This window comes from Mobula hypostoma, chromosome 4, assembly GCF_963921235.1.
Source record: "Mobula hypostoma chromosome 4, sMobHyp1.1, whole genome shotgun sequence".
Lineage (NCBI taxonomy): Eukaryota > Metazoa > Chordata > Chondrichthyes > Myliobatiformes > Myliobatidae > Mobula > Mobula hypostoma.
The window spans coordinates 10,650,030-10,674,858 of NC_086100.1; the positions used below are offsets into that span (position 1 = coordinate 10,650,030).

The 24,829-nt window shown below is 43.4% G+C and overlaps 1 protein-coding gene across 1 annotated transcript; it reads right to left on the reverse strand.

Annotated features, from left to right (window-relative positions):
• Nucleotides 1-1,790: 1,790 nt before the first annotated feature.
• Nucleotides 1,791-19,743, reverse strand: LOC134344710 (extracellular calcium-sensing receptor-like). The gene is given in 7 exon segments (XM_063044793.1): nucleotides 1,791-2,692; nucleotides 2,773-2,840; nucleotides 2,842-2,873; nucleotides 5,928-6,155; nucleotides 10,982-11,812; nucleotides 12,753-13,044; nucleotides 19,640-19,743. Coding segments are annotated over 6 exon segments (2,319 nt in total). The 5' UTR covers nucleotides 13,011-13,044; nucleotides 19,640-19,743.
• Nucleotides 19,744-24,829: the final 5,086 nt, after the last annotated feature.

Below are 24,829 nucleotides of genomic sequence, written 5' to 3' on the forward strand. Positions count from 1 at the left end.
GAATGGAAGTAGATGGTGGCCTCTCTGACTACAGGGCTATGACTAGTGGTGTGCGGCAGGGATCAGTTCTGGGTGCTTTATGGTTTGTTAACTATATCAATGAAGTGGATGGTAATATAGCAATCTAGAGAAGCAGTATTGTCTATGACATTAAGTTTGGGGTGTAGTGAAGAACGACGAATGCTATCAAAACTTGCAGCAGGATAAGGACCAGCTGGGTAAAAATGGGCTGGAAAATAGCAGATAGAATTTAATACAGTCTATTGTGAGGAATTTCACTTTATGAGGGTAGGACTTACACGGTGAGCAGTGTGGCACTGGGGGTGCGGTAAAACAAAATTATCTGAGAATACAGATCTATAATTCCTTGAAAGTAGCACAGGTAGATACGGTAGCGAAGAGAGTTTTTACCATATTGCCCTTCAGAAATAAAAATATTGAGTATAGGATTTGGGAAGTGATGTTTAAGCTGTAAAGGTTGTTGGTGGGGCTGAATTCCAAGTACTTCTTGCAGGAACTGCCTACAGGAAATGTGATTGAAGTGGCCCCTCACGCACATGTCCTCTATTTGAAACTTCTCTGCCTTTACCCTTTTCCACCAGACAGTAACGTGATGGGAGTTCGCCAGGTCCTCAATTGCCACCCCACCAACTGCACATCCAACACGTCCCCACTTCCCCCTACCTAGTGCATGCTCCACCATCATCTCCTATCACATTTCATCATCCTCAACCCGTTGAAACTTCGCCGTTCACCTCCCAGCCTCCGACGCCATGTCCGTTCTCTCCTTCTCCATCTGACTATCTTCCTTCCTCACACGGATCCATAGTCACTTGGCTCCTCCTGTTCCACTCCTTCTCTCCACCTTTTAATACTGGCTATCTTCCCTTTATCTTTCTGTCCAGGTGCAGGGACTCGGCTGTTCATTTCCCTTATGGATGCTGCCTGGCTCGTTGAGTTCCTGCAGCATTCTTGTGTGTTGACCAACATTTACTGGTGATTTTCATTGATATTTACTGGTGTGGTTCCACGGAGGAGAGATTTCAGAGACAAGGTTAGAGTGAAGTGGGTTCGGCTGTTTGCGCTGGACAAGAAACAATGGGAAACAAAACACTGGACCGATAGGTTAGTGCGTCACCTTTACCAGTCGGGGCGTCAGAGCTCGAAGTTCAATTTCCGAGTTCTCTGTGAGAAAGTTTGTACCTTCTTCCCGTGTGAAGTGGGTTTCCTTCCGCAGTCCAAGAAGCTCATAAGTTACTCCTTATAGTTTAATTGCCCATTGTAAATTGTCCTGTGATTAGGCTAGGATTAATAGGTGGGTTGCTGGGCGATGCGGCTCGTTTGGCCAATGGGGCCGGTTCCGCACTGTATCTCTAAACTAACTAAAATAAACAATCAAAAGGAAAGCCAGGGTTGACCTGATGGTGCATGAGATCATCAGACAGGAAATCAGAGGCAGGATAGCCTCATTAGCAAATGGTTCGAGTGGACGTATTGTTTCAAAATGTTAAATAGACGAGGAATTGGTGTAGTCAATGCATAGACACCGACATTTATGTTTTGACATGAAACACACAAATCAAAACACTGGTATACTAAACTGTTTATTACATACTAATTTGTTAAGAATAAAACGAATGTTTCTCGAAATAAATCGAAGATGAATATTAAATTGTTCAATTCAGCTCCAGTAGGGAACGGTTTTGTATGTCCAGAGTCAATCACAGCAAAAAAACGCACAATATATTAAGCCGCAGGACGTATTTATCCACATCTTTAAAAGTTTCCTCTCACCCTACTTTACGCATAATGTGCTTCTTTGTGTTTCTCTCCGGTGTGATTATGATAATGAAACACTTCGGTGCAAAAATGCAAAGCAGCAATCCAAAACTGGAAGGCAAGATTGCAAACACTTCAACCGCCACCGTGTATTTCCCAGGAGAGCTCACAGAGGCCGGAATAAAAGTGACCCAAACCGCACAAAAGATGGCCATGCTGAACGTTATACACTTTGCCTCGTTAAAGTTATCTGGCAGCTTCCGTGCGAGAAAGGCCAGGACAAAACAAACGCACGATAACACGGCGATATAACCCGAAGCCGAGTAGAAGGCTGCAAATGATCCTCTATCACATTCTAAAATTATCGTGTCGCGGTAATATTTAGTGTTGATCACGGGGAAAGGAGGCTCAATCAGCAGCCAAAGCGCACATATTAAACCCTGCGCTGACGCCAGGAGGAAGACGCTTATCCTCTGCTGTCTTTGACCAAACCATTTCATCCTGTTACTGCTGGGATGCGTTGCCTTAAATGCCGTCAGCACCAGAATGGTTTTGATCAGAACACAAGAGATACACATGACAAACGAGATGCCAAACGCCGTGCGGCGTAACATGCAGGACCAGTGTGACGGTTCGCCAATGAATGTGACCGAGCATAAAAAACAGCAGCTCAACGCAAATAGAAGGAGGAAGCTCAGCTCAGAATTGTTAGATTTAACCAGAGGCGTCTCTCGATGTTTAAAGAACAGACCCGCTGTCAGTCCAGACATGCACACTCCAACCAGACCGAGTAACACCAACACCATGCCAAGGACTTCGGTAAAACCCAGATACTCTATTTTCTTCGGGATGCATTGATCTTTCCGATCGTTGGACCAGAACAGGGGAGGACATTTGAAGCAATCAATAGAATCTAAGGACAAAACCCACTGGACAAATGAGTTAATAGTTTCAACCAGTGCATATTAAATCAAATAATGTACTTTCACTCACCTGTAGTGTTACTAATCTCTCCATTTGGACAGGGAGTACAGTCGAAGCAACAAATTGGTTGTCCTTTCCTGGCAACTTTCAGAGCAGACTGCCCGGGGAATCTTCCAAGAATAAACAACGGGTATGTTATGTTGATAGGTACAGTACATTGAATTTTCGCTTTCCGTTCTACGTGGTTATACTCTAATTTTGAAATTAATAGACTCGATGTCCTAGTCAAGCCCTTGCTTATTTAATTGCTAAGTCCAGCTGATTAAAATATACAAACGGAGGCCACTTTCTCAGGTACCTCCTGTGCCTAATAAAGTGTCCACTGAGTGTAAGGTTCGTGGTCTCCTGCTGCTGTAGCCCATCTACTTCAGGTTTCGAAGTGTTCAGACTCAACGTTCAAAGTTCAAAATAAATATATTATCAAAGTACATATATGTCACCGTATAAAACCCTGAGATTCGTTCTCTTACGGGCATAAACAGTAAATCTAAGAATCATAATAGAATCGATAAAAGACCGCATCCAGCAGGTTGGACAAACGACCAGCGTACAAAAGACAACTGACAGTGCAAACACAAAAGACAAATAATAATACTAATAGTCATCATATTAATCTCTTAACCATGCCTGCATAATTTTGTGCACTGAGTTGCTGTCACGTAAATGACTGATTAGATATTTGCATTAACGAGAAAATTAGATTATGAGAACACTCAGTCCTCTTTTATTGTCGTTTAGAAATGCATACATGCATTAAGAAATGATACAATGTTTCTCCAGACTGATATCACAGAAAACAGGACAAACCAAAGACTAACACTGACAGAACCACATAATTATAACATATAGTACAGCAGTGCAAACAATACCATAATTTGATTAAGAACAAACCATGAGCACGGTTAAAAAAAAAGTCTCAAAGTCCCTGAGCCGATCGACTCCCGAGTTCCCGATAGCAGGCAGCAAAAGGGAGAAACTCCCTGCCATAAACCTCCAGGCACCGTCAACTTGCCGATGCCATGGAAGCACCTGACCACAGCCGACACTGAGTCCGTCCGTCCAAAAACTTAGAGCCTCCGACCAGCCCCTCCGATACAGCCTCCCGAGCGCCATCCTCTGCCGAGCGCTTTCGACCTAACACCGGTCCCTGAAACAAGCAAAGCCGCGGATTCGGGGCCTTCTGCTCCAGAGATTCTGGTTACCACACAGTAGCAGCGGCAGCGAAGCGGGCATTTCGGAAGTCTTCCATATGTTCCTCTGTACTCTCACGTCCGTCTCCATCAAATCAGAATTGTGCACGGTACCTACTTGACAGATTACAGATTACAGATTACAGATTACAGATATCATTTACCGGAGAGGCCGCGCGCGCTGCCGTCGCACCACCATCTTCTCCTCCTCCTAGATGTTCCTAAGAAAGTGGCCAATGAGTGCACTGCCGACTTATTAAATCAGAGAAGATATGCTGTGAGATTATTGGAAAATAATTCAATGATACTAGGAAGTATAAAATTATTATTTTCTATTATTCGAGGTGGCTTAAATAATCAAGTAAAACAAGAATTTAAAACAAAGGAAAAGGTGCCAACAATAACTTCAGAGTCTGAAACAGGGATGTACGCATGTGTTGCAGTGCTGGACGGCAAACAGAGAGATAAAACATCCCCTACTTAGGCTGACCAATCATTAAAAAGACTATGTATCTGTTCAACACTGACTTCACTCAACTCAACACTGAATTGTTTCTACAACCTATTGACTCACTTTCAAGGACTCGACAACTCATGGTCTTAATATTAATTATTACTTATTATTAATAGTAGTGATTGTAGTCGTAGGACTTGCACATTCTGTCTTTTGCACGTTGGTTGTCCGTCTTTGTATTTAGTTTTTCATTGATTCTATTGTGCTTCTTTGTATCTACTGACAATGCCCACAGGAAAAGAAATCTCAAGGTAGGATATAATGACATGTACGTACATTGATAATAAATTTACATTGATGTCAGGTTACGATCACAGACACATTTGTTCCATAGCACTGGGATTTGAAAAAAAAATGCCTATTTTCACAAAAAGTATATGATGCTGCTTTGAATATTTGTACCAAATCTTTACTTTTATAAGCAGTTTTCATATCCTTTTATTAACACTGACTTTCCCCCGTGTCAACTTTATTATGCGGCCAGAAGGTAGCTGATCCATGTGATCGCTTCACTTAAAATGGCCTTCACTCCCTCAGTAAATATCCAATAACTCATCTATTCAAAGTTCCCAATAGCTTGACATCTCACTCACCTAGTGATATATATCGTACACTCTTCCAGTCACTGGGGCCCTAATCCTTGTACTTCCTTCTCCCTCACTGAAGCACCGATTCCCAACCACCCTTCCACTCACAGCAACCTGCTGGTTGCTAAACTAACTCGGCAATGCGCTGGTTCCCAGACACCAGTTAAGCATATATGATTCACTGAAAAAAAAAATGTATTATAACACTATGTGACACTTAAACAATATAAATTAGGTTATTAGTAGAAATACATCCAATAGCCCAGAAAATCAGACGGCCTTCTGCCAGCAACGTCCCTCATGTGGCAGATTATCAAAGTTTTAATGCATTTCCACATTGCCCTATGACATAGAAGCCTCTACATGGCCTATTGAGTCTTTACTGGCTCATAGAATAATCACACAACCCCAGTAATTGTTATTAGAAACTATTCTCTCCTCACTTCCAATAATTCAGTATTGGGTGGATGATGCCTGACATGAATCGAATGGGCCGAAGGATCTATTTCCCTGCTGCATCTTACTATATAAAATACTATCCTTCCACATCTAAACTAGAAAATAAATTTTATTTTCTAACGAAGGGTCTCGGCCCGACTAAGGTTCCAGATGAAGGGTCTCGGCCCGAAACGTCGACTGTACTTCTTCGTATAGATGCTGCCTGGCCTGCTGCGTTCACCAGCATCTTCTGTGTGTTGCTTTAATAAATTTTAAAATAGCTGTGTATGGGTGAACCAGTGATGTAAAACAGCAGTGTTTTCCTGCCCTTCTTTCTGAGATACCTTTGCAGTTCACATGGTACTGATGGATATGATTAGACAGCAGTGACCAAAGCATTCAATAAAATTAGAAAGTTTCCAATAATTGCCATACCTCCTGCTGACCGCCGCTCCAAACAATGTTCTTCGAGTTGAGCATCACTTCTTTACCCGAACGTGCCGCCCCACTGTAATTTCCAACTGTCTTAAATTCAATGCCGCCATTTGAATTCAGTTGCCAGTTTACAAAGTCATATCTGGCCACTGGACCACCATTGTCGTCAAAGTAGACCATCTCCCCGGTTTTCGTTGTGAAGTATACATACTTCAAGTAGTGAAGCAGCTACAGGATTAAAGGTGAAATGAATTTATTTATTAAAGGTGAAATACAACATTTATTTGGTCAGGCAACATCTAGCTCAAGCTGGAAGGAGAAAGCAGCTTCCAGCAATTTCTCCCTTCCCTCCTTTCCCCCATTACCTAGTCTGGCTCACCTCTTGTTTCTTCTCTTCTTACCTGCCTCTTTCTCCCATGGTTCATTCTTCTCTCCTATCAGATTCCTTCTTCTTCAGCCCTTTACTGCTTCCACCTATCAGTTCACAGCTTCTCGCTTCAATACCCTCTCCCCCCACCAGTCTTCACCTATCATCTACTAGCTTGTTATCCTTTACCTTTCCCACTCCCACCATCTTATTTTGACTTCTTCCCCCTTCATTTTCAGTCGTAATTAAAGAATCTCTGTCTGAAACGTCAACTATTTATTTATTTCTATAGATGCCGCCTAACTTGTTGAGCTTCTCCAGCATTTTGTGTGTGTTGCTCTGGATTCAAGCATCTGCAGAATCTCCTGTGTTTATAGCATTTAATTATTGACTTTTCATCATAGAACACAGAACACAGTGCAGGATAGATACAGACTGAACACGATGTCTGCACCAAGCACAATGCCAAATTAAACTAAGTCTCTTCGGCTTGCATGTGATGCATATCCCTCCATTCTCTGCATATTCATTTGCATATTTAGAAGTCTCTTCAACGCCATTGCTTTGGCAGCCTTTTCCAGACACTCACCGGGTCATAGTACAAAATATGTTGGCTCGCTTTTCTCCTTTAAAAATAATCAGTTCACTTCCACTTTAAAATGATGATACCCAAGAAAGAATGTGCTGGCATTGAAGAGCCTCCAGAGGAGGTTCTGGAGAATGATCCCGGGAATGAAAGGTTAATTTACGAAGAGAGTTTGATGTCTCTGGGCCTGTACTCGCTGGAGTTTAGAAGAATGAACGGCAACGGCCCTACCATTTCTTGAACGGCTGTGCCTTTCAATATTATATAGGTTTCAATGAGATTCCACACCTCCCCCCCCCCCGCATCACTGTTTCCTCTAAGTTGTGTGGGTGCACTGTCGCTCAGTAACTGAAATGTCCCCGCACACATAGCAGCACTGCTGTTCATTCTAACTATTCACAGTATGCATATTTCAAAAAAAATTGCGCATTTTCCAGGCCGTGTAAAAATTTCCCGCTCAGACAATGGTTCGTCCATGCAGCTCTTAATGGAATTATGGAACAGCTCAATGTGCCAAATGGATTATGGTCCTTTGTCGAATGGTCTAAAGATGGTGCACAGGGAGAAAACGTCAAAACACGACTTCACAGACCTTTTAAAAACTGGAGCTCTATCCCGTGGTGTAGAATGGTACAGCGTGTAGATCTGCTGCCTCGCAGCGCCAGTAACCTAATCAACTTCATTCTGTGGCGCTGTTTCTGTGAAGTTTGCAAGTTCACACTATGACTAAATAGGTTTCCTCCCGGTGCTCCTGTTTCTTCTCACAGCCCAAAGACGCCCTTTTTGGTGGGTTATTGGCTTTGGGCTTTTGGGGAAGATATAAAAGTGCAGGTGGATGGTTGGAGGGAAGTTGACACGCAAGAGATAATAATCGTAGCCATGGAATCACGCGGTTGTACAGAAGGACCATAGCGATCAATACCTTGCCTATTTAGGTGTCTAAGTGTCTCTTAAATGTAAGACTGTGGCTGGTGTCACCACCTCCTCTGACAGAGAGTTTCAGATATAAACCCCATTTTGTGTACAAATCTTTCTTCAAACTCCACTTAAAACTTATGCTTTTCACTATAAAACTATGCTCCGTGGAAAATGGATTCTGACTATCTGCCTCAACTATGACTTTTATGCCTCTATCAGATCACACCCCTCAGACTGCATCAAGTCCACTCAGCCCACCCTATCCAGCATCTCCCATAACTAAACTCCTTCAAGTCAAACATCATCCCATGGGGAAATACACTCTAACCACTCTAATCAGGTGCACGGGTTCGCCTGCCCGTTAATGCAAATATCTAATCAGCCAGTAATGTGGCATCAATTCAATGCATAAATGCAGACATGGTTAAGAGGTTCAGTAGTTGTTCACACCAAACGTGAGATGGGGTGAAAGAAATATGAGCTAGGTCAGCGGTCCCCAACCACCGGGCCGCAGAGCATGCGCTACCGGGCCGCAGAGCATGCGCTACCGGGCCGCGAGGAAGCGATATGATTTTGTCAGCTGCACCTTTCTTCATTCCCTGTCACGGCCACTGATCAGCAATTACGCATGCGAGGTCATGACCTGCGCGTCATCCGTGTCAGGGTGGGAAGGAGATTACTCCTCGAGCTTGCAAATGACGACGGGCTGACAAGTATATTTGACATAACATCTCTGTCGGCATTTTGGATCAAAGTCAATGCTAAATATCCTGAGATAGCCACGGAAGCGCTGAAAACGTTGCTTTCATTTCCAACATTTTTCTGCTAAGCGGAGTTTTCTGCAATGAATGCAACGAAAACTAAATTGCGGAATAGACTGGACATAAGGAACCCCCTTCGAGTATCGCTGTCTCCCATCACCCCTCGATGGGACGGTGTTGTTGCAGGGAAACAAGCCCAGAGCTCCAACTGATTCAGCGATATTGGTGTGTTGCAATGATTTTATATATTCATACGGGGAAAATATGTTCTGTGCGTTTAATATCCAAATATTACTTAAAATGTTATGATGCTATTGACTTATAAGTGACCTATATAACCATATAACAATTACAGCACGGAAACAGGCCATCTCGGCCCTTCTAGTCCGTGCCGAAAGCTACTGTCACCTAGTCCCACCGTCCTGCACTCAGCCCATAACCCTCCATTCCTTTCCTGTCCATATACCTATCCAATTTTTCTTTAAATGATCATATCGGCCCTGCTTCTGCCACTTCTACTGGAAGTTCGTTCAAAACTTCAAGCTCCCCTGATAATTGACTTATCATTATATCCATGCGAGGAAAATATGCGCTGTGTGTTTAATATTAAATTCGTTAGATAAACCCTTTTAGAAACAAAATTGAGTGTATTACCCACTTATCACCTATATTCCGGTCGTGATTAACACCCACCCCCACGAACAGAATCGCCAAAAAGGATTTGCTTGGGGGTGGGGGTGAGGAAGCGGCAGGTCATGACGCGCATGCGCATTGGTGTCCGCGCAAGGCTTCATGGTCATTGTTGTCTTTTGGGTAAACGACGCATTTGACTGCTACTCTTGTTCGTTAGCAGCCCTACCCACCCCCCCCCCCGCCCCCGGTCGGCCGGTCCGCAAGAATATTGTCAATATTGAACCGATCCGCAGTGCAGAAAAGGCTGGGGACCCCTGATCTAGGTAACTTTAACTGTGGAACGATTGGTGGTGTTAGACTGCGTGGTTTGAGTAACTCAGATACTGCTGATATCCTGGGATTTTCACAAACAACACAATCTGATGCGTACAAAATATATAGTGGAAAAAAACAAATAAAATCCAGTGAGCCGCACTTCTATGGGCGAAAACGCCTTGTTAATAAGGGACACACATAAAAGTTGCTGGTGAACGCAGCAGGCCAGGCAGCATCTCTAGGAAGAGGTGCAGTCTACGTTTCAGGCCGAGACCCTTCGTCAGGACTAACTGAAGGAAGAGTGAGTAAGGGATTTGAAAGTTGGAGGGGGAGGGGTAGATCCAAAATGATAGGAGAAGACAGGAGGGGGAGGGATGGAGCCGAGAGCTGGACAGGTGATAGGCAAAAGGGATAAGAGAGGATCATGGGACAGGAGGTCCGGGAAGAAAGACAAGGAGGGGGGGGCAACCCAGAGGATGGGCAAGGTGCATATTCAGAGGGACAGAGGGAGAAAAAGGAGAGTGAGAGAAAGAATGTGTGTATAAAAGTAAGTAACAGCCACGGCCTCCTCTACTGTAAAGATGAAGCCACACTCAGGTTGGAGGAACAACACCTTATGTTCCGTCTGGGTAGCCTCCAACCTGATGGCATGAACATTGACTTCTCTAACTTCCGCTAATGCCCCACCTCCCCCTTGTACCCCATCTGTTACTTATTTTATACACACATTCTTTTTCTCACTCTCCTTTTTCTCCCTCTGTCCCTCTCACTATACCCCTTGCCCATCGTCTGGGTTCCCCCCCCCCTTGTCTTTCTTCCTGGGCCTCCTGTCCCATGATCCTCTCATATCCCTTTTGCCAATCACCTGTCCAGCTCTTGGCTCCATCCCTCCCCCTCCTGTCTTCTCCTATCATTTTGGATCTCCCCCTCCCCCTCCCACTTTCAAATCCCTTACTCACTCTTCCTTCAGTTAGTCCTGACGAAGGGTCTCGGCCTGAAACGTCGACTGTACCTCTTCCTAGAGATGCTGCCTGGCCTGCTGCGTTCACCAGCAACTTTTATGTGTGTTGCTTGAATTTCCAGCATCTGCAGAATTCCTGTTGTTTTTGTTAATAAGGGAGGTCGGAGGAGAATGGCCAGACCTGTTCAAGCTGACAGGACGGCGATAGTAACTCAAATAAAAAAGTAACTCACACGTTACAAATGTGGTGTGCAGAACAGCATAGCTGAACGCACAACACGTCAGACCTTGAAACGGATGGGCTACAGCAGCAAAAGTCCACGAGCGTGTACTCAGTGGCCGGTTTATTAGGTAAAGGGGTTACCTAATGAAGTGGGCGCTGAGTGCAAGTCGGGAATGGAGTTAAAGGAAATGTTATGTATACTCAGGCTCGAATGGCTTCCTCTTATACGCTAGTATAATAACACAAATAACACTGCAACTAAACTGAATAAAATTAAACAGAAGTCTTACCTGCCATGACTGAAAGTTTGGAATATATGCACAAGTATAGTTTATAAATGGTCCATTTCCATTTTCACATAACATCATATTATGAAGGGCGTGAGCGAAAGCATAGACTGCTTTATATACATTGTAGGAACTTCCATCCATGATTAGGTCTGTGTAGACGTTGTATATTTCATTCAGGGTTTCATTCCCGCTGCACTGGAGGGCCTGAAAAGATGGGTCTGTTTGCACTTGGGTGCCGCCTGAAGTTAGAGTACAGCCGAATATCGTTTCCCAGAACTCATTTACGAAAGGATCATTTGGAGAGCTGGAAGGGTGGACTTTGAGGAGGAAGTTCTTAAGTCCTGGAACCTCTACCGCACTCATTGCAGTCCCGTTTGTTCCGAGAAGAAATGCCGAGCTTTCGTCAGCAGCGATGTCCGATGTTATCCATGCCTCGCTGCCGACCCATTGTATGTCAGTGAGGTTTTGCCGAAGAACTTCCTCAAATAATACGCGCATTTCCCCGGATCCGGCGAAGGCCACTATGACCTTTGTGGTCGCCTCCTTCATGACTTGCACTATCCTGGTGATCTTCGCTGCGGGGTCGGTTCTGTGAAATGATTCGGAGAAGGCAATGCAAAGCCCGAAATCCTCAGCAGCTTCTATAAAGGCCCTCATTCCAGAGGTCCCATAGTCATTGTTGCTGTTAACGGTTCCAATCCAAGCCCATCCAAACTTCTGAACGAGTTGAACCAAGGCCTTGGATTGATGGTAATCGCTTGGAATTCTTCTATAAAAGGTTGGATATTCGTTTCTATCACTGAGACACACACACGTAGAAAAATAGCTAACCTGTATTCAGTCAAACGGAGGAAAGTGCATGAGTATGAAGTGAAATAACTATGATTAAACTTCCAATTTCCCTAATACATTACATCGAATTAGTAATAAAACTGGTTTCATTCTTATCCCGTTCTGATGAAGGGAAGAAAAGTTTAAAGTTCAAAGTGAACTTTTTATCGAAGTACATATTTGTCACCTGAGATTCATTTTCTTGCTGGCATTAACGGTAGAACAAAGAAATATAATAGAATCAATTAAAAACTACACACAAAGCCTGCCAAACAATCATTATGCAAAAGAAGATAAACAGTGCAAATATGAAGCAACTAATAACAATAATAAATAAATAAACTCTCTGCTGTGATACAGAAAATTATACAGTAGATTTGTGCACAGCCATTTCTCGCTGTCACTGCTTTCACCATGGATTACACGAGTTGCTTACATATGCACCTTAGGAAGCACACGGATGCATCACAGCTTGGTTTGGCAACTGTTCTGCCCAAGACCACTAGTAAACTAAGCCCCATCCACCTCGCCAACCAACCTCCTTTCCTTTGCCTCTGCTCACACTCCCCGCTGCCTCTGGAAAGCACCCATTATCATCAAGGGCCTCTCCCACCTACACCATTCGCTCTTCTAACACCACAACCCCCCTCTCATCAGACAGAAAATAGAAAACGAAGAAATACAAGAGAATCCACGAAAAAGATTCACACACATAACAAAGACCGACAAACATCCAATTTGCAGCAGGTAAGTTGTGCAAATAATGATAAGAAGGTAAGATATAATACATAAAACATGTGGTGCAGAGTTCCTGAAAGTGACTCCACATGCCGCCGTGTCGGTTCAGCGCTGAGGCGAGTGAAGCCGGCCCAGTAATTTTAACAGTAATTAACATTTTATGCTATTTTTATCATACTAAACAGAATAATTTGAGTCTCACCGTTGGTATTTTAAAAGGACCGATTGTTCTTGCCATTGCTATAGATACTGAGGACCCACCACCGCCAACAATTCCGGGGACGCTGAGAGACACGGCACATATCTCGTTCACGTAGGTTTCTTCCTGCCCATTCACAAAAGCCAGAGAAATTTGCGTTGCAATTTTAGTGGAGCCGCAGTCATCGTGTATTCTGTAACCCAGTGTGACGTTCGGGAGGAGTTGCTCATTCTTGTTTATTTCCTCTACAGCAAAAATCATTGTCTGTGCCAGGCGATACTGTCTTAAATCAAAACTCAGACCAAACGCAGTTTAAAGTTCAAAGTAATTCTTTTGTCGAAGTATATATACCATATAGAACCTTCTTCGTCTTCTTAAGTTAGGCCTTAAGACCATAACACCATAAGACACAGAAGCACAATTAGGCCGTTCAGCCCATCGAGTCTACTCCGTCATTCCGTCATGGCTGATCCCCGATCCCACTCAACCCGATACACCTGCCTTCCCGCCGTATCCTTTGATGCCCTGACCAATCAGGTAACAATCAACTTCCACCTTAAATAAACGCACACACTTGGCCTTCGCCGCAGTCTGTGGCACAGCATTCCACAGATTCACCACTCTCTGGCTAAGAAATTCTTCCTTACCTCTGTCCTAAAAGGGCAACCCTCATTTTTGAGGCTGTGCCCTCTAGTTCTGGATACCTCCATTACAAGAAACATCCTCTCCACATGCACCCTATCTAGTCCCTTTAAAATTCGGTAGGTTTCAATGAGATCCCCGCACATTCTTCTAAATTCGTGTGAGTACTGGCCCAAAGCTGCAACGCGCTCCCCATACGTTAACCCCTTCATTCCCGGATTCATCTTTGTGACGCTCCCCCGGACTCTCTCCAATTGCAAATATATCCCTTCTGAGATATGGGGCCCAAAACCTTTGACAATACTCCAAGTGTGGTCTGATTAATATCTTATATAGGCTCAGCATTGAATCCTTGTTTTTATATTTTGTTCCCCTGGAAATAAATGACAACATCCCATTTGCCTCCTTTACCACAGACTCAACCTATAAATTCACCTTCTGAGAGTCTTGCATGAGGACTCCTAAGTCCCATGCACCCCTGATATGTAAACCTTCTCCCCATCTAGTCCGATCTATTGTTCCTTTTACCAAAATGCACTATCATACGTTTCTCAACACTGTATTTCATCTGCCACTTTTTTGCCCATTCTTCCAATGTGGCTGAGTTCTGATGATATCGCATTGCTTCCTCAGCACTACCTACACTTCCATCTATGTTTGTATCATCTGGAAACTCTGCTACAAAGCCATCAATTCCACTATCTAAATCATTGAAAAACAATGTGAAAAGCAGCGGTCCCAATACTGACCCCTGAGGAAACCACCAGTCACTAACCAGAAAAGGCCCCTTTAATTCCCACTCACTGTCACCTGCCTGTCAGCCATTCTGCTATCCATACCAGTATCATTCCTACAACCCCATAGGATTTTATCCTGTTAAGCAGCTTCATGTGTTTATCAAACAACTTCTTAAAATCCAAGTAAATGACATCCACTCCTCTCCTTTGTCCACCCTGCTTATTACTTCCTCGAAGAACTGTAACAGATTTATTGGGCAAGATTTACCTTGACAGAAACCGTGCTGACTTTGACTTACTTTATCATTAGGCTCCAAGTACTTCAAAAGCTCATCCTTAACAACACTTTCCCATCCACTGACGTTAACCCAACTGGTCTATAATTTCCTTTCCTTTGCTTTCCTCCCTTCTTAAAGAGTGGAATGACACTCACAATCTTCCAGTCCTCCGGGATCATGTCAGAATTAAGTAATTATTGAAAGATCATGACCAATGCATTCGCTATCTCTTCAGCAACCTCTCAGGAATCTGGGGCGTATCCACCTTAAGACCATTGAGATTGCCTATCACGTTTTGCATTGTAATAGCAATGTCACTCATTCTTGCTTCCTGACACTCACGGACCTCTGTTACACTAGTAGTGTCTTCCACAGTGAAGACAGATGCGAAGTACCGATTAAGTTCTTCTGCTATTTCTTTGTCCCCCATTACTCCCTCACCTGCGTCATCTTCTAGTGGTACAGTATCAACTCACGCTTCCCTTTTATTCTTTATATATGTAAGGGGTTTGTTCTTTTATGTTACTGCGTAGGCTAATCAAAATGGCTTCTTTGTCATGTTATAATTAAAGTGGCTTTTCTGTAATGACTGCGATGTAAGGAGTTTTTTTCCCCTCTCTCTCTATTTGTTTGGATTATATTATTGATAAGGGAGGGAACTAACCAATTGGGATAGATGTTATTCTTTCTTGTGTGTCTGTAAGCTATTGTTTCGCGGGGTTTGGGGGCAGAAGGCGAAGGGGGACAGAAAGAGGAGACGCAATGCTGTGAGCTGGCCGACGCGACGAACCCCGAGCGGGAGTCGGAGGCCCAGGGTCTTCGGCGAGGAGAGGAGACGAAGACAGACTCGTGTGGAGCGTCTGGTCGACCACCGTGGTTGGTCCCAGGTGGCGGGTCGAGGGGATCGGAGGGGATCGAATGGTGGAGAGAGGACTCCGTTACTTGAGTTCCAACTGTTGTGCACGAAGTGGTTGAACTTTGATAAGTTTAGCGCCTTTTATATTCCTTTTATATTGTATCTCTATTAATTATATAGTTCCAGTAATATCTATAAAGCGTAATCATTTAACGGTGCATTGTCTGTTATTTCGGGGTGGGGTACATCACACAGTATCCACACAAACTTGATTACCCAGTTTGGCGGGGCCGAAGGCTGCTCCCCCTAGACGAAAGCGAATTGAACGAACTAGAGGCTGACCAGGGGGCAACATATAAATCAAAAAACTTCTGGTATCCTGCTTTATATTATTGGCTAGTCTGCCCTCATATTTCATCTTTTCCTTTCCTATAGTTTTTCTCGTTGGCCTTTGTTAGATTTTAAAAGCTTCCCAATCTTCCAACTTCCCACTCACTTCTACTACATTATATGTCCTTTATTTCCTTGGCCTTTATGCAGTCCTTAACTTCTCTTGTCAGCCACAGTTCTCAACCCCATCAATTTGTGAACTTCTTCTTTTGTGGAACATATCTATCCTGCTCCTTGTGAACTATTTTCAGAACTTCAGCCATCTCTGCTCTGTTGCCATCCGTGCTAGTATCCTCCTCCAATCCACCTGGGCAAACTCCATTCTCATGCCTCTATAATTCCCTATATTCCATTGCGATATTAATACATGTAAGTTATGCTTCTCCGTTTCAAATTGCAATATGAATTCAATCATATTATATTATGATTACTGCCTCCTAAAGGTCCTTTTTATGTTAAGCTCCCTAATAAAATCTGGGTTATTACACAACACCCAAACTAAGATAGCCTTTCCTCAAGTAGGCTCAAGCACAAGCTGTCTACAAAGCATCTCGTGGCATTTAACAAATGTCCTCTCTTGTGGTCCGACAGCAACCTGATTTTCCCAATCCCGTAACATATTGAAGTCTCCCATTACAATTGTGTCATTGCCTTTATTACATGCCTTTTCTAGCTCCCTTTGCAATCTTAACCCTACATCTTGGCTACTATTTGGATGCCTAGATAGGATAGGATAGGATTCCCATAATGGTTTTTTCACCCTTGCAGTTTCTTAACTCCACGCATAAAGATTCAACATTCTCTGACCCTATGTCACTTTCAGTCTCCATATGACAAACATGCCACTGTAGTTAGACCACACTTGGAGTCTTGTGTTCAGTTCTAGTCGCCTCATTATAGGAAAGGTGTGGAAGCTTTTGAGATGGTGCAGAGGAGATTTACTAGGATGCTGCCTGTATTAGAGAGCATGGCTTATGAGGAGAGGTTGGGCTTACTGGGGCTTTTCACTTTGGAGTGAAGGAGGATGACAGATGTGTACAAGATGATAAGAGGCATAGTTAGAGTAGATAGCCAGCACTTTTTTTTCTCAGGGTAGAAATGATTAATATGAGAGGGCAACGTTTAAGGTGATTGGAAGAAAGTATAGGGCGATAAAAATGCCCTGTGAAAGATAGTGGTATAGGCAGACACATACATTAGTTCCTCTTTGTGATTTCCTACCAGAAAATAGTTGCTCTCACCTAGATCCTGGGTAACACCATGTTACCACCTCCAGTGATAGAAAACATTGAATTTTCCAGGCTGAGAAGAATTCTGAAGAGTCAATTAGATTGGATGTACTATTGTCACACTGAGGAATTTTACAATACCTTGTTATAACTATTTACTACAACTTATAATAGCATTAAGTCTATTGTACAGCTGTTATTCTGGGATCACACATAACCCAGACCTATGAAGATTAGCAGAGCTCCTGTCCCTAAAATTGCAAAGGTTGTGGCAAGGAAAGTCACAAGGATATTTGAAGTTTTGAGTTATAAGGAGAAAGTGGATGGGCTGGGCCTGTTTCCCCCGGACAATGAGTGGCTGAAGGGTGACCTTATGAAAGTTAATAAAATCATGAGGTGGATGGCCACCTTCTTCTTAGCAGGGTAAGGGATCCTAAAAATAGACAGATTAGACTCGAGGTGAAAGGGGAAAGATTGAAAAGGGAACCCATGGGAAAACTTTTCACACAGAAAGTAGTGGTGTATATATATAGAATGAGCTGCTGGAGACAGTGATAGACGCAGGTACAATTACAATGACTAAACCCCATTTAGATGGATTCATGGATAGAAAATGGCCTAGATCGATTTGGACCGAACATTGACAAAGGGGCCTAGCTCAATTAGACGTCCTGGTCAGCAAAGGGCCTATTTTCATGCCGAATTACTTTATGACATCGGTAAATCAGATAAAACTTCAATAGAATTTAGTATTTCATGTTCATACCTACCAATATGTACAGCTCCATACATAATTATTTAAATAATGTTATTCTTATTCATACTCCCTGAGTGCACTCTTGGTTAAGTAAGAGAAAACACTAAGCAGCTGGAATCAATGTTGTGGAGTCAATAATAACAGCAACCTCTCACTCAATGTCAATAAGACCAAAGAACTGATTGTATACTTCAGGAGGGGAAAACTCGAGGTCTATGAGCCAGCAATCATCGGAGTGGTGGAGAGGGTCAGTCACTTTAAATTCCTGGGTTAATCTATCTAAGAGGACCTATCCTGGACCTATCATATAAACATAATTGTGAAGAATGCACACCAGCACCTCTATTTCCTCTGAAGTCTACAAAATTCAACACGTCATCAAAAACCTTGACAAACTTCTGTAGCTCTGTGATGGATAGTGTGCAGACTGGCTACATTATGGCCTGGTATGGCACCAATGCCTTTGATCAGAAAATCCTCCAAAAGGTAGTGGATTCAGCCTAACACATCACGGATAAAGCCCTCCAAACCATTGAGCAATAGTACTAAATGGACGTCCTTCAGTCCTGAAGTTGTGCCCTCTTGACCTAGACTCCCCTACCATGGGAAATAACTTTGTCATATCTAATTCATTCAGGCCTTTTAACATTTGGAATGTTTCTATTCCATTATCATTCCCTGAATTCTCTGTACCCTCTCCAATGTCAGTAAATCCTTTCTAAAATAAGGAGCCAAAATCTGCAGACAATATTCCAAATGTGGTCTCACAAGAGCCTTATAGAAACTCAACATCACATCCCTGCTCTTATATTCTATACCTTTAGAAATGAATGCCAACATTGCAATTGCCTTCTTCACCACTGACTCAACCTATATATTATGGAGCCGCTAAATACAAGGATAGTGGTTGGACTCTCTTATTGGAGAGAATTGAAGCCAGATCCCTACCACAATTGCACACTTGACTGTCCTGTTGCAATCACTCGAGTGCAGTATGATGCTCCCATTATGGGCTGCCTTTGGTGTGGATTTCCTAATGGAGAACACCTGTGCTTAACTTTATTTAACATGGAGAGGCTGATGCATGGGCACCACCACATCCTGCTTAGCAGATCGGGGTCAGACTGACAGATTAATACCACATCCAGAACTCTGAATAGTGATTCCCCCTACTACCTTCGCACCGTGGAAGATGTGTGCCATTTATAAAATGCACTACAGGCCTCAACCTCTTCTCTACTTTACTATCCCTAGGTCCAAGGTGAATAGAGGTAGCAAATGAACCAGCTGCACTAGTTGAGCCCCCCTCCTACTCACACACACTGTTGTGCTGCAGAGAGCAACCATCTGCTGCGAAAGGAGAGACTGAAGAACCAAAAGACCAAACCACTAACCAGAGCCACCATTTATCCATGCCCATAGTGCACTAGACCTTCAACAGAACCACAAACTTGTCGTAGGGTTTGGAGGCTCGCATGCCTCAATGACCCAGGTAGTTATGGTGGCTGGAGTCAGGGCCTTGTGCTTTGACTCTTGGTAGGATCACCCATGCCAAAGAGGTCAAAGGGATGAGGCCAAACTAAGATGGTCCACTGGTTCTCCAGGTTCAGCTCAGAGCTGACAACCCTGACTGGTCAGAAAACAATTGTTATGGAAACAACAATGAAGAATCCTTCTATACGGTAGAGATGGAGGACCCTCTTTGCTGCCTTAAAGCATAATCGGTCTCTACAGCTATTGAGGACCCACCAACAGGCAACCCCTTAGGAGAACATCATATTTGACTCAAGTGATTATTGCTATTCCAGCATCTGCAGTCACTTGTGTCTCACTTTAATTGTTTCTTGTATACCCCCTCCACATTTTTGACACAATGCAGTCAACTTTGAAGAGACTGTATTTAATGGCATTGCCCTGTCAAGAAAATCAATGCAGTGGCTGCATTTGTAGTAGACAAATTCGCGAAAAGACTAAAATAATTCATCGGGAATACAAACACACCTTCGGCATCTGATTTCTTCTGGAGCTTTTGTAAATGTGTTGATCTCCTCCAACCTGTTTAAGTGTATGGTAAATATCCCTCCAAGAACGATGTCCCCATCCTTTGAGATATTGGGTCAGTGGATTCTTGAACGAAGTTTGCATGTTAGCTCCGCCAAACTACATGTAAAAGCCAACAGCAATGGCACTCCCAAGATATATTGAAACATTGCAGTGTTGAAGTAAGTATGATAGTTTATCACAACTGGTACTCTTCTTATGTACTTCCTTACCATGGGGTGTTGCAATATATACCTTTAATGTGAAGCTAATGTTTGTGCTCTGAGGAAATTAATCAGTATCCCAAATGAATTTAGATGTTTTTGGGACCAGGAGATGCCTTAACCTGATCCCATGTGTCAAATTCGAAATGAGCAGTGTTGGTGTCATGTTCCAACTCAACTGGAAGCTGGAAGCGAAAATGCAGGAGAGGAAATAACATGTATTTACGCACAGGCAACCAGAGTCCACCCATGCCAAAGTTGGTTGAAAATAACCCAACATTGATGATCACGAATTTTAAAAAGGTGATGCCTCAAAAAGTCATCATTGATCATTAAGGACCTCCGTCATCCAGGACATGTCCTCTTCTCATTGCTACCATCAAATAGGAGGTACTGGAGCCTGAAAACATGCACTCAACATTTTAGGAACAGCTTCTTCCCCTCCCTCTAGCATGAATGGACCCATGGGCACTACCTATCTGTTCTTCTTTTGCTCTTTTTGCATACTTAATTTTATAGAGTGTATAATTTTCTCACCCCTTATGAGTAGGGTGTATGCATATTTTTCCCCTCAATCTCAGGTCATCTACTAGAGGCTTGGATGCTTAAGGGTTTTGGAACAGTATCCTTGCTGTTCCTAGTAGTGCATTCCGCTGGATTGAGATCTCAGATGTTGTTCCTGGGATTTGTTGGAGCCACTTTCCCAGTCCAGGTGGCACGGCTCCAAGTGCTCCTATTACCACCGGTATTACTCAGGCTCCAACCTTCCACACCCTTTCTATCTGCTCTTTCAAGCCGTGGTATTTCACCAGCTTCTCGTATTCTTTCTTCCTGATGTTACTGTCATTCAGGATTTTCACAACTATTACTATTGCTTTCTTATATTCCTTGTCCAGTATTACTGTGTCTGATTGTTTGGCCAGTACCTGCTTATCAGTCTGCATTTGGAAGTCACACAGGATCTTAGCTCTGGCATTCTCCACTATCTTCTCGGGTGTTTCCCATTTGGACTTTGGAGAATCCAATCCATACTCAGCGCAGTTGTTCCTGTACCCCTCCCTGAACACCACATACACTCCATTACACTGTACTGCCGTGCAAAACAATAAATTTCATGACATATGCCAATAATATTAAACGTGATTCTGATTCTAATCCTGATTCTTAGAAGAGAAGCATCTTCTAAAAGCTTAAAGGGTAATGCATTATTTTGGATGCTGATCTATTAAATAGACTCTGCAAATAACTTTATAGTATCTGGGTCCAGAGAGTTCTCTGCCTGGCCATCATCCATGTACTGGACTCCTTTGTCAGGCCAACATTGGTTATTGATTTCATGGAAGTAACCACGCACAGTGATGGGGAGACTTACAAACTTCATACAGACCATGGCAGTAATTGAACACCGATCTTGCAGCCAGTGTGGTAAAGCATTGTGCTAACTGCTTGTGGTAAGCCATATATATATGTTGTAACTGGGTTACCTGCCTGGACACGCCCCTCTGCTGACTGCCCTGCGGCTCCTCCCACAGACCCCTGAATAAAGGCGATTGGGCCTTGGCTCCTCCTCTCAGTCCAGGGGCAGACACTCAGCATGCTGAAGGTCACATTTTACTGCGAATAAAAGCCTTTCAGTATTTACTCTACTTGCAGTCTTTTGGAGTTATTGATGGTGCATCACTGCTACACTACCAATCACTCTCTACCCTTTCCAATTGTACCAATTTATTCTGCATTTGATTGTTGTTTTCTCTTGTATTATCCTGATGAACTGTTATGATGAAATGACCTTTCTGTCCAATGGAAGAAAGATAATGTAGGAATCAGAATCAGATTTATTATCACCAGCATATGATGTGAAATTTGTTACCTTAGCAGTAGTTCAATGCAATACATAATCTAGCAAAGAGAGAAAAAGAAATAATAAATAAAATAAAACATAATAATAAATAAACAATAAATCAATTACAATATTAAATAGTTTATTAAAAATGTGCAAAAACAGAAATACTGTATATTAAATAAGTGTGGTAGTGTCCAAAGCTTCAATGTCCATTTAGGAATCGGATGGCAGAGGGGGAGAAGCTGTCTCTGGATCACTGAGTTGTGTGCCTTCAGGTTTCTGTACCTCCTACCTGATGGTAACAGTGAGAAAAGGGTATGCTCTGGGTGCTGGAGGTCTTTAATAATGGATGCTACCTTTCTGAGATACCACTCCCTAAAGATGTTCTGGGTACTTTGTAGGCTAGTGCCCAAGATGGAGCTGACTAGATTTACAACCTTCTGCAGCTTCTTCCAGTCCTGTGCAGTAGCCCCTCCATACCAGCTCTTTCATCTTACTGGCGTTGAGTGCCAGGTTGTTGTTGCAGCACCATTCCACTAGTTGGTATATCTCACTCCTGTATGCCCTTTCGTCACCACCTGAGATTCTACCAACAATGGTTGTATCGTCAGAAAATTTGAGGATGGTATTTGAGCTATGCCTAGCCACACAGTCATGTGTATACAGAGAGTAGAGCAGTGGGCTAAGCACACACCCCTGAGGTGCGCCAGTGTTGATTGTCAGTGAGGAGGAGGTGTTATCACCAATCCACACAGACTGTGGTCTTCCAGTTAGGAAGTCGAGGATCCAATTGCAGAGGGAGGTACAGAGGCCCAGGTTCTGCAACTTTTCAATCAGGATTGTGGGAATGATGGTATTAAATGCTGAGCTTTAGTCGATGAACCGCATCCTGACGTAAGTGTTTGTGTTGTCTAGGTGGTCTAAAGCCATGTGAAGAGCCATGGAGATTTTATCTGCCGTTGACCTATTGTTGCGATAGGCATATTACAACGGGTCCAGGTCCTTGCTGAGGCAGGAGTTTGAAAAATTTGTCAGAGCCCTTTGAGGACAGTCATTAAAATACAGTTGGACAGGTACACAGATCGGAAAGGATTGAGGCATATGGGAAAACGTGCATCGGCATGTAACGTAGCCAGTGGCCCGGTTTCAATTACACTGCTGTCTGTAAGGAGTTTGGATATTTTTCTCGTGACCATGTGGGTTTCCTCCAGGTGATCTGGTTTCCTCCCACATTCCAAAAACATAGAGATTAGTAGGTTACATAGGTGTCATTGGGCAGCATGGGCTCAGTGGACCCGGTGGATCTGTTTCCATGCTGTATCTCTAAATGATTTTTTTTAATGGGGCTAGCTTAGATGGACACCTTGTTTGGCATGGATGAGTTGGGCCAAAGAGCTTGTTTCTGTCTGATACTACACCACGACTGGTTTAACAAGCAGGGTCAATGAGGGTGAAACTGTAGGTGTAATATATTAAGATAACTGAAAGACATTAGATAAGGATCCATAAATAACACCGGTGTGCGAGAAAAGAGTTCACTGTATTGTGGAATGTATCGTAGTAAGAGCTGAAGACTGGTTATCACACCAGAAACATGCAGTAGAGTGATTCTGTCAGTGAGTGGTGCAAGTGTGAAATGAGCCTCTGGCAGAAGTGGTAGATGTGGATTCAAAAGTATCTTTTAAGAGAGGTTTGGACAGTTGCATGGATGATAGGGGCATGGGGGGCTAAAGCTTTTATGTAGGTAGATGGGACTTGGCAGAAGATTAGGTTGGCATAGACCTGGACGGTGGAAAGGTCCTGTTCGTATGATGCAGAACTCTGTGAGCCTATGACTCCAAAGAGTCAGAATGAATGGGTTTTCTTCATGCTGGACAGTTCTAGTGAATTTCCCCGGTGATCAATTCCCGACCTTATTAATTGACTGTGTAAACTCAGATGGCATTTTATTAAATACCTCTTCTACCGATAAGGTGGCCACTAAATGTGTGTTCATGGTCTTCTGTTGCTGTAGCCCATCGACTTCAAGATGGGCTGATGTGTTGCGCGTTCAAAGGTACATTTAATGTCAGAGCAATGTATACAATATATACCCTGAAATGCTTTTTCTTCACAACCATCCACGAAAACAGTGGAGTACCCCAAAGAATGAATGACAGTTAAATGTTAGAACCCCAAAGTCACCCCACAGCTCCCCATCACGCACGTAAGTGGCAGCGAGCAACAATCTCCCCCTCACCCCAAGAGCAAGCATTGGTACCGCCATCGAGCACTCAAGCGTGAGCAAAGCAATAGCAAAGACACAGTGTGCTGTCCTTAAGGCATTTATTTGACTTTGTTGGGTCTACGCTTTAAATGATGCGTTTGTAACTATTTTCTAGTTAAAATTAGAGGTTGATAATCACGTTACAGTTTAACAAAGGTAAATTCACTATAGCGGCGTGCGATGACGTCACCTCCGGTTTCGCCGTGTCTTATGTGTAACCCCTGGGTGACATGCCTGCAGCATGATCGTGAAGTAAGTTCTTATGAAAGTATTTGAAGTAAAAATATTAACGCGGTTTCTGTTAAAGGAAGCGGGCCGCGTGTCGGCTTTTCAATTTCAAACGCGGGGTGGGCTCGGGCCCGGCGGCGGATTGACGCGAACCGTGGCTCCCTACTCGGGGCGGCTGGAGACACTCGCTTAGAGAAGAGAGCGCGGGTGGTCTCCAGAATGAAACAGACGCTGTATATGTTTGTATTTTTTTATCAACAGTTTTCACCATACAATGTTAATGTGGAAGACTGAACAGTAAATGGTTAACCTTACTATGACTCTGTCTTCATTAGCTCCGGTTTAACTCGGTGTTTAGTCAGAGTTTCAACACGCTGCACGAGAACACTACACACAGACTTGCAGTTACCCCAAAGACTTCGCATTTCAGCCGATATTCGCTCTCTCCGTAATAAGGGAGAAAGGGTTGTCTCCATTTTCCCGGCGAGCAGGGAGACATAACAAACAGCTCACTGGTTTACGATGTTAAAAGTCCATTAGGTCACTTCTTCCGAGCTCTGTGCCTGAAGATCGCAAAGATCCCAGATCTC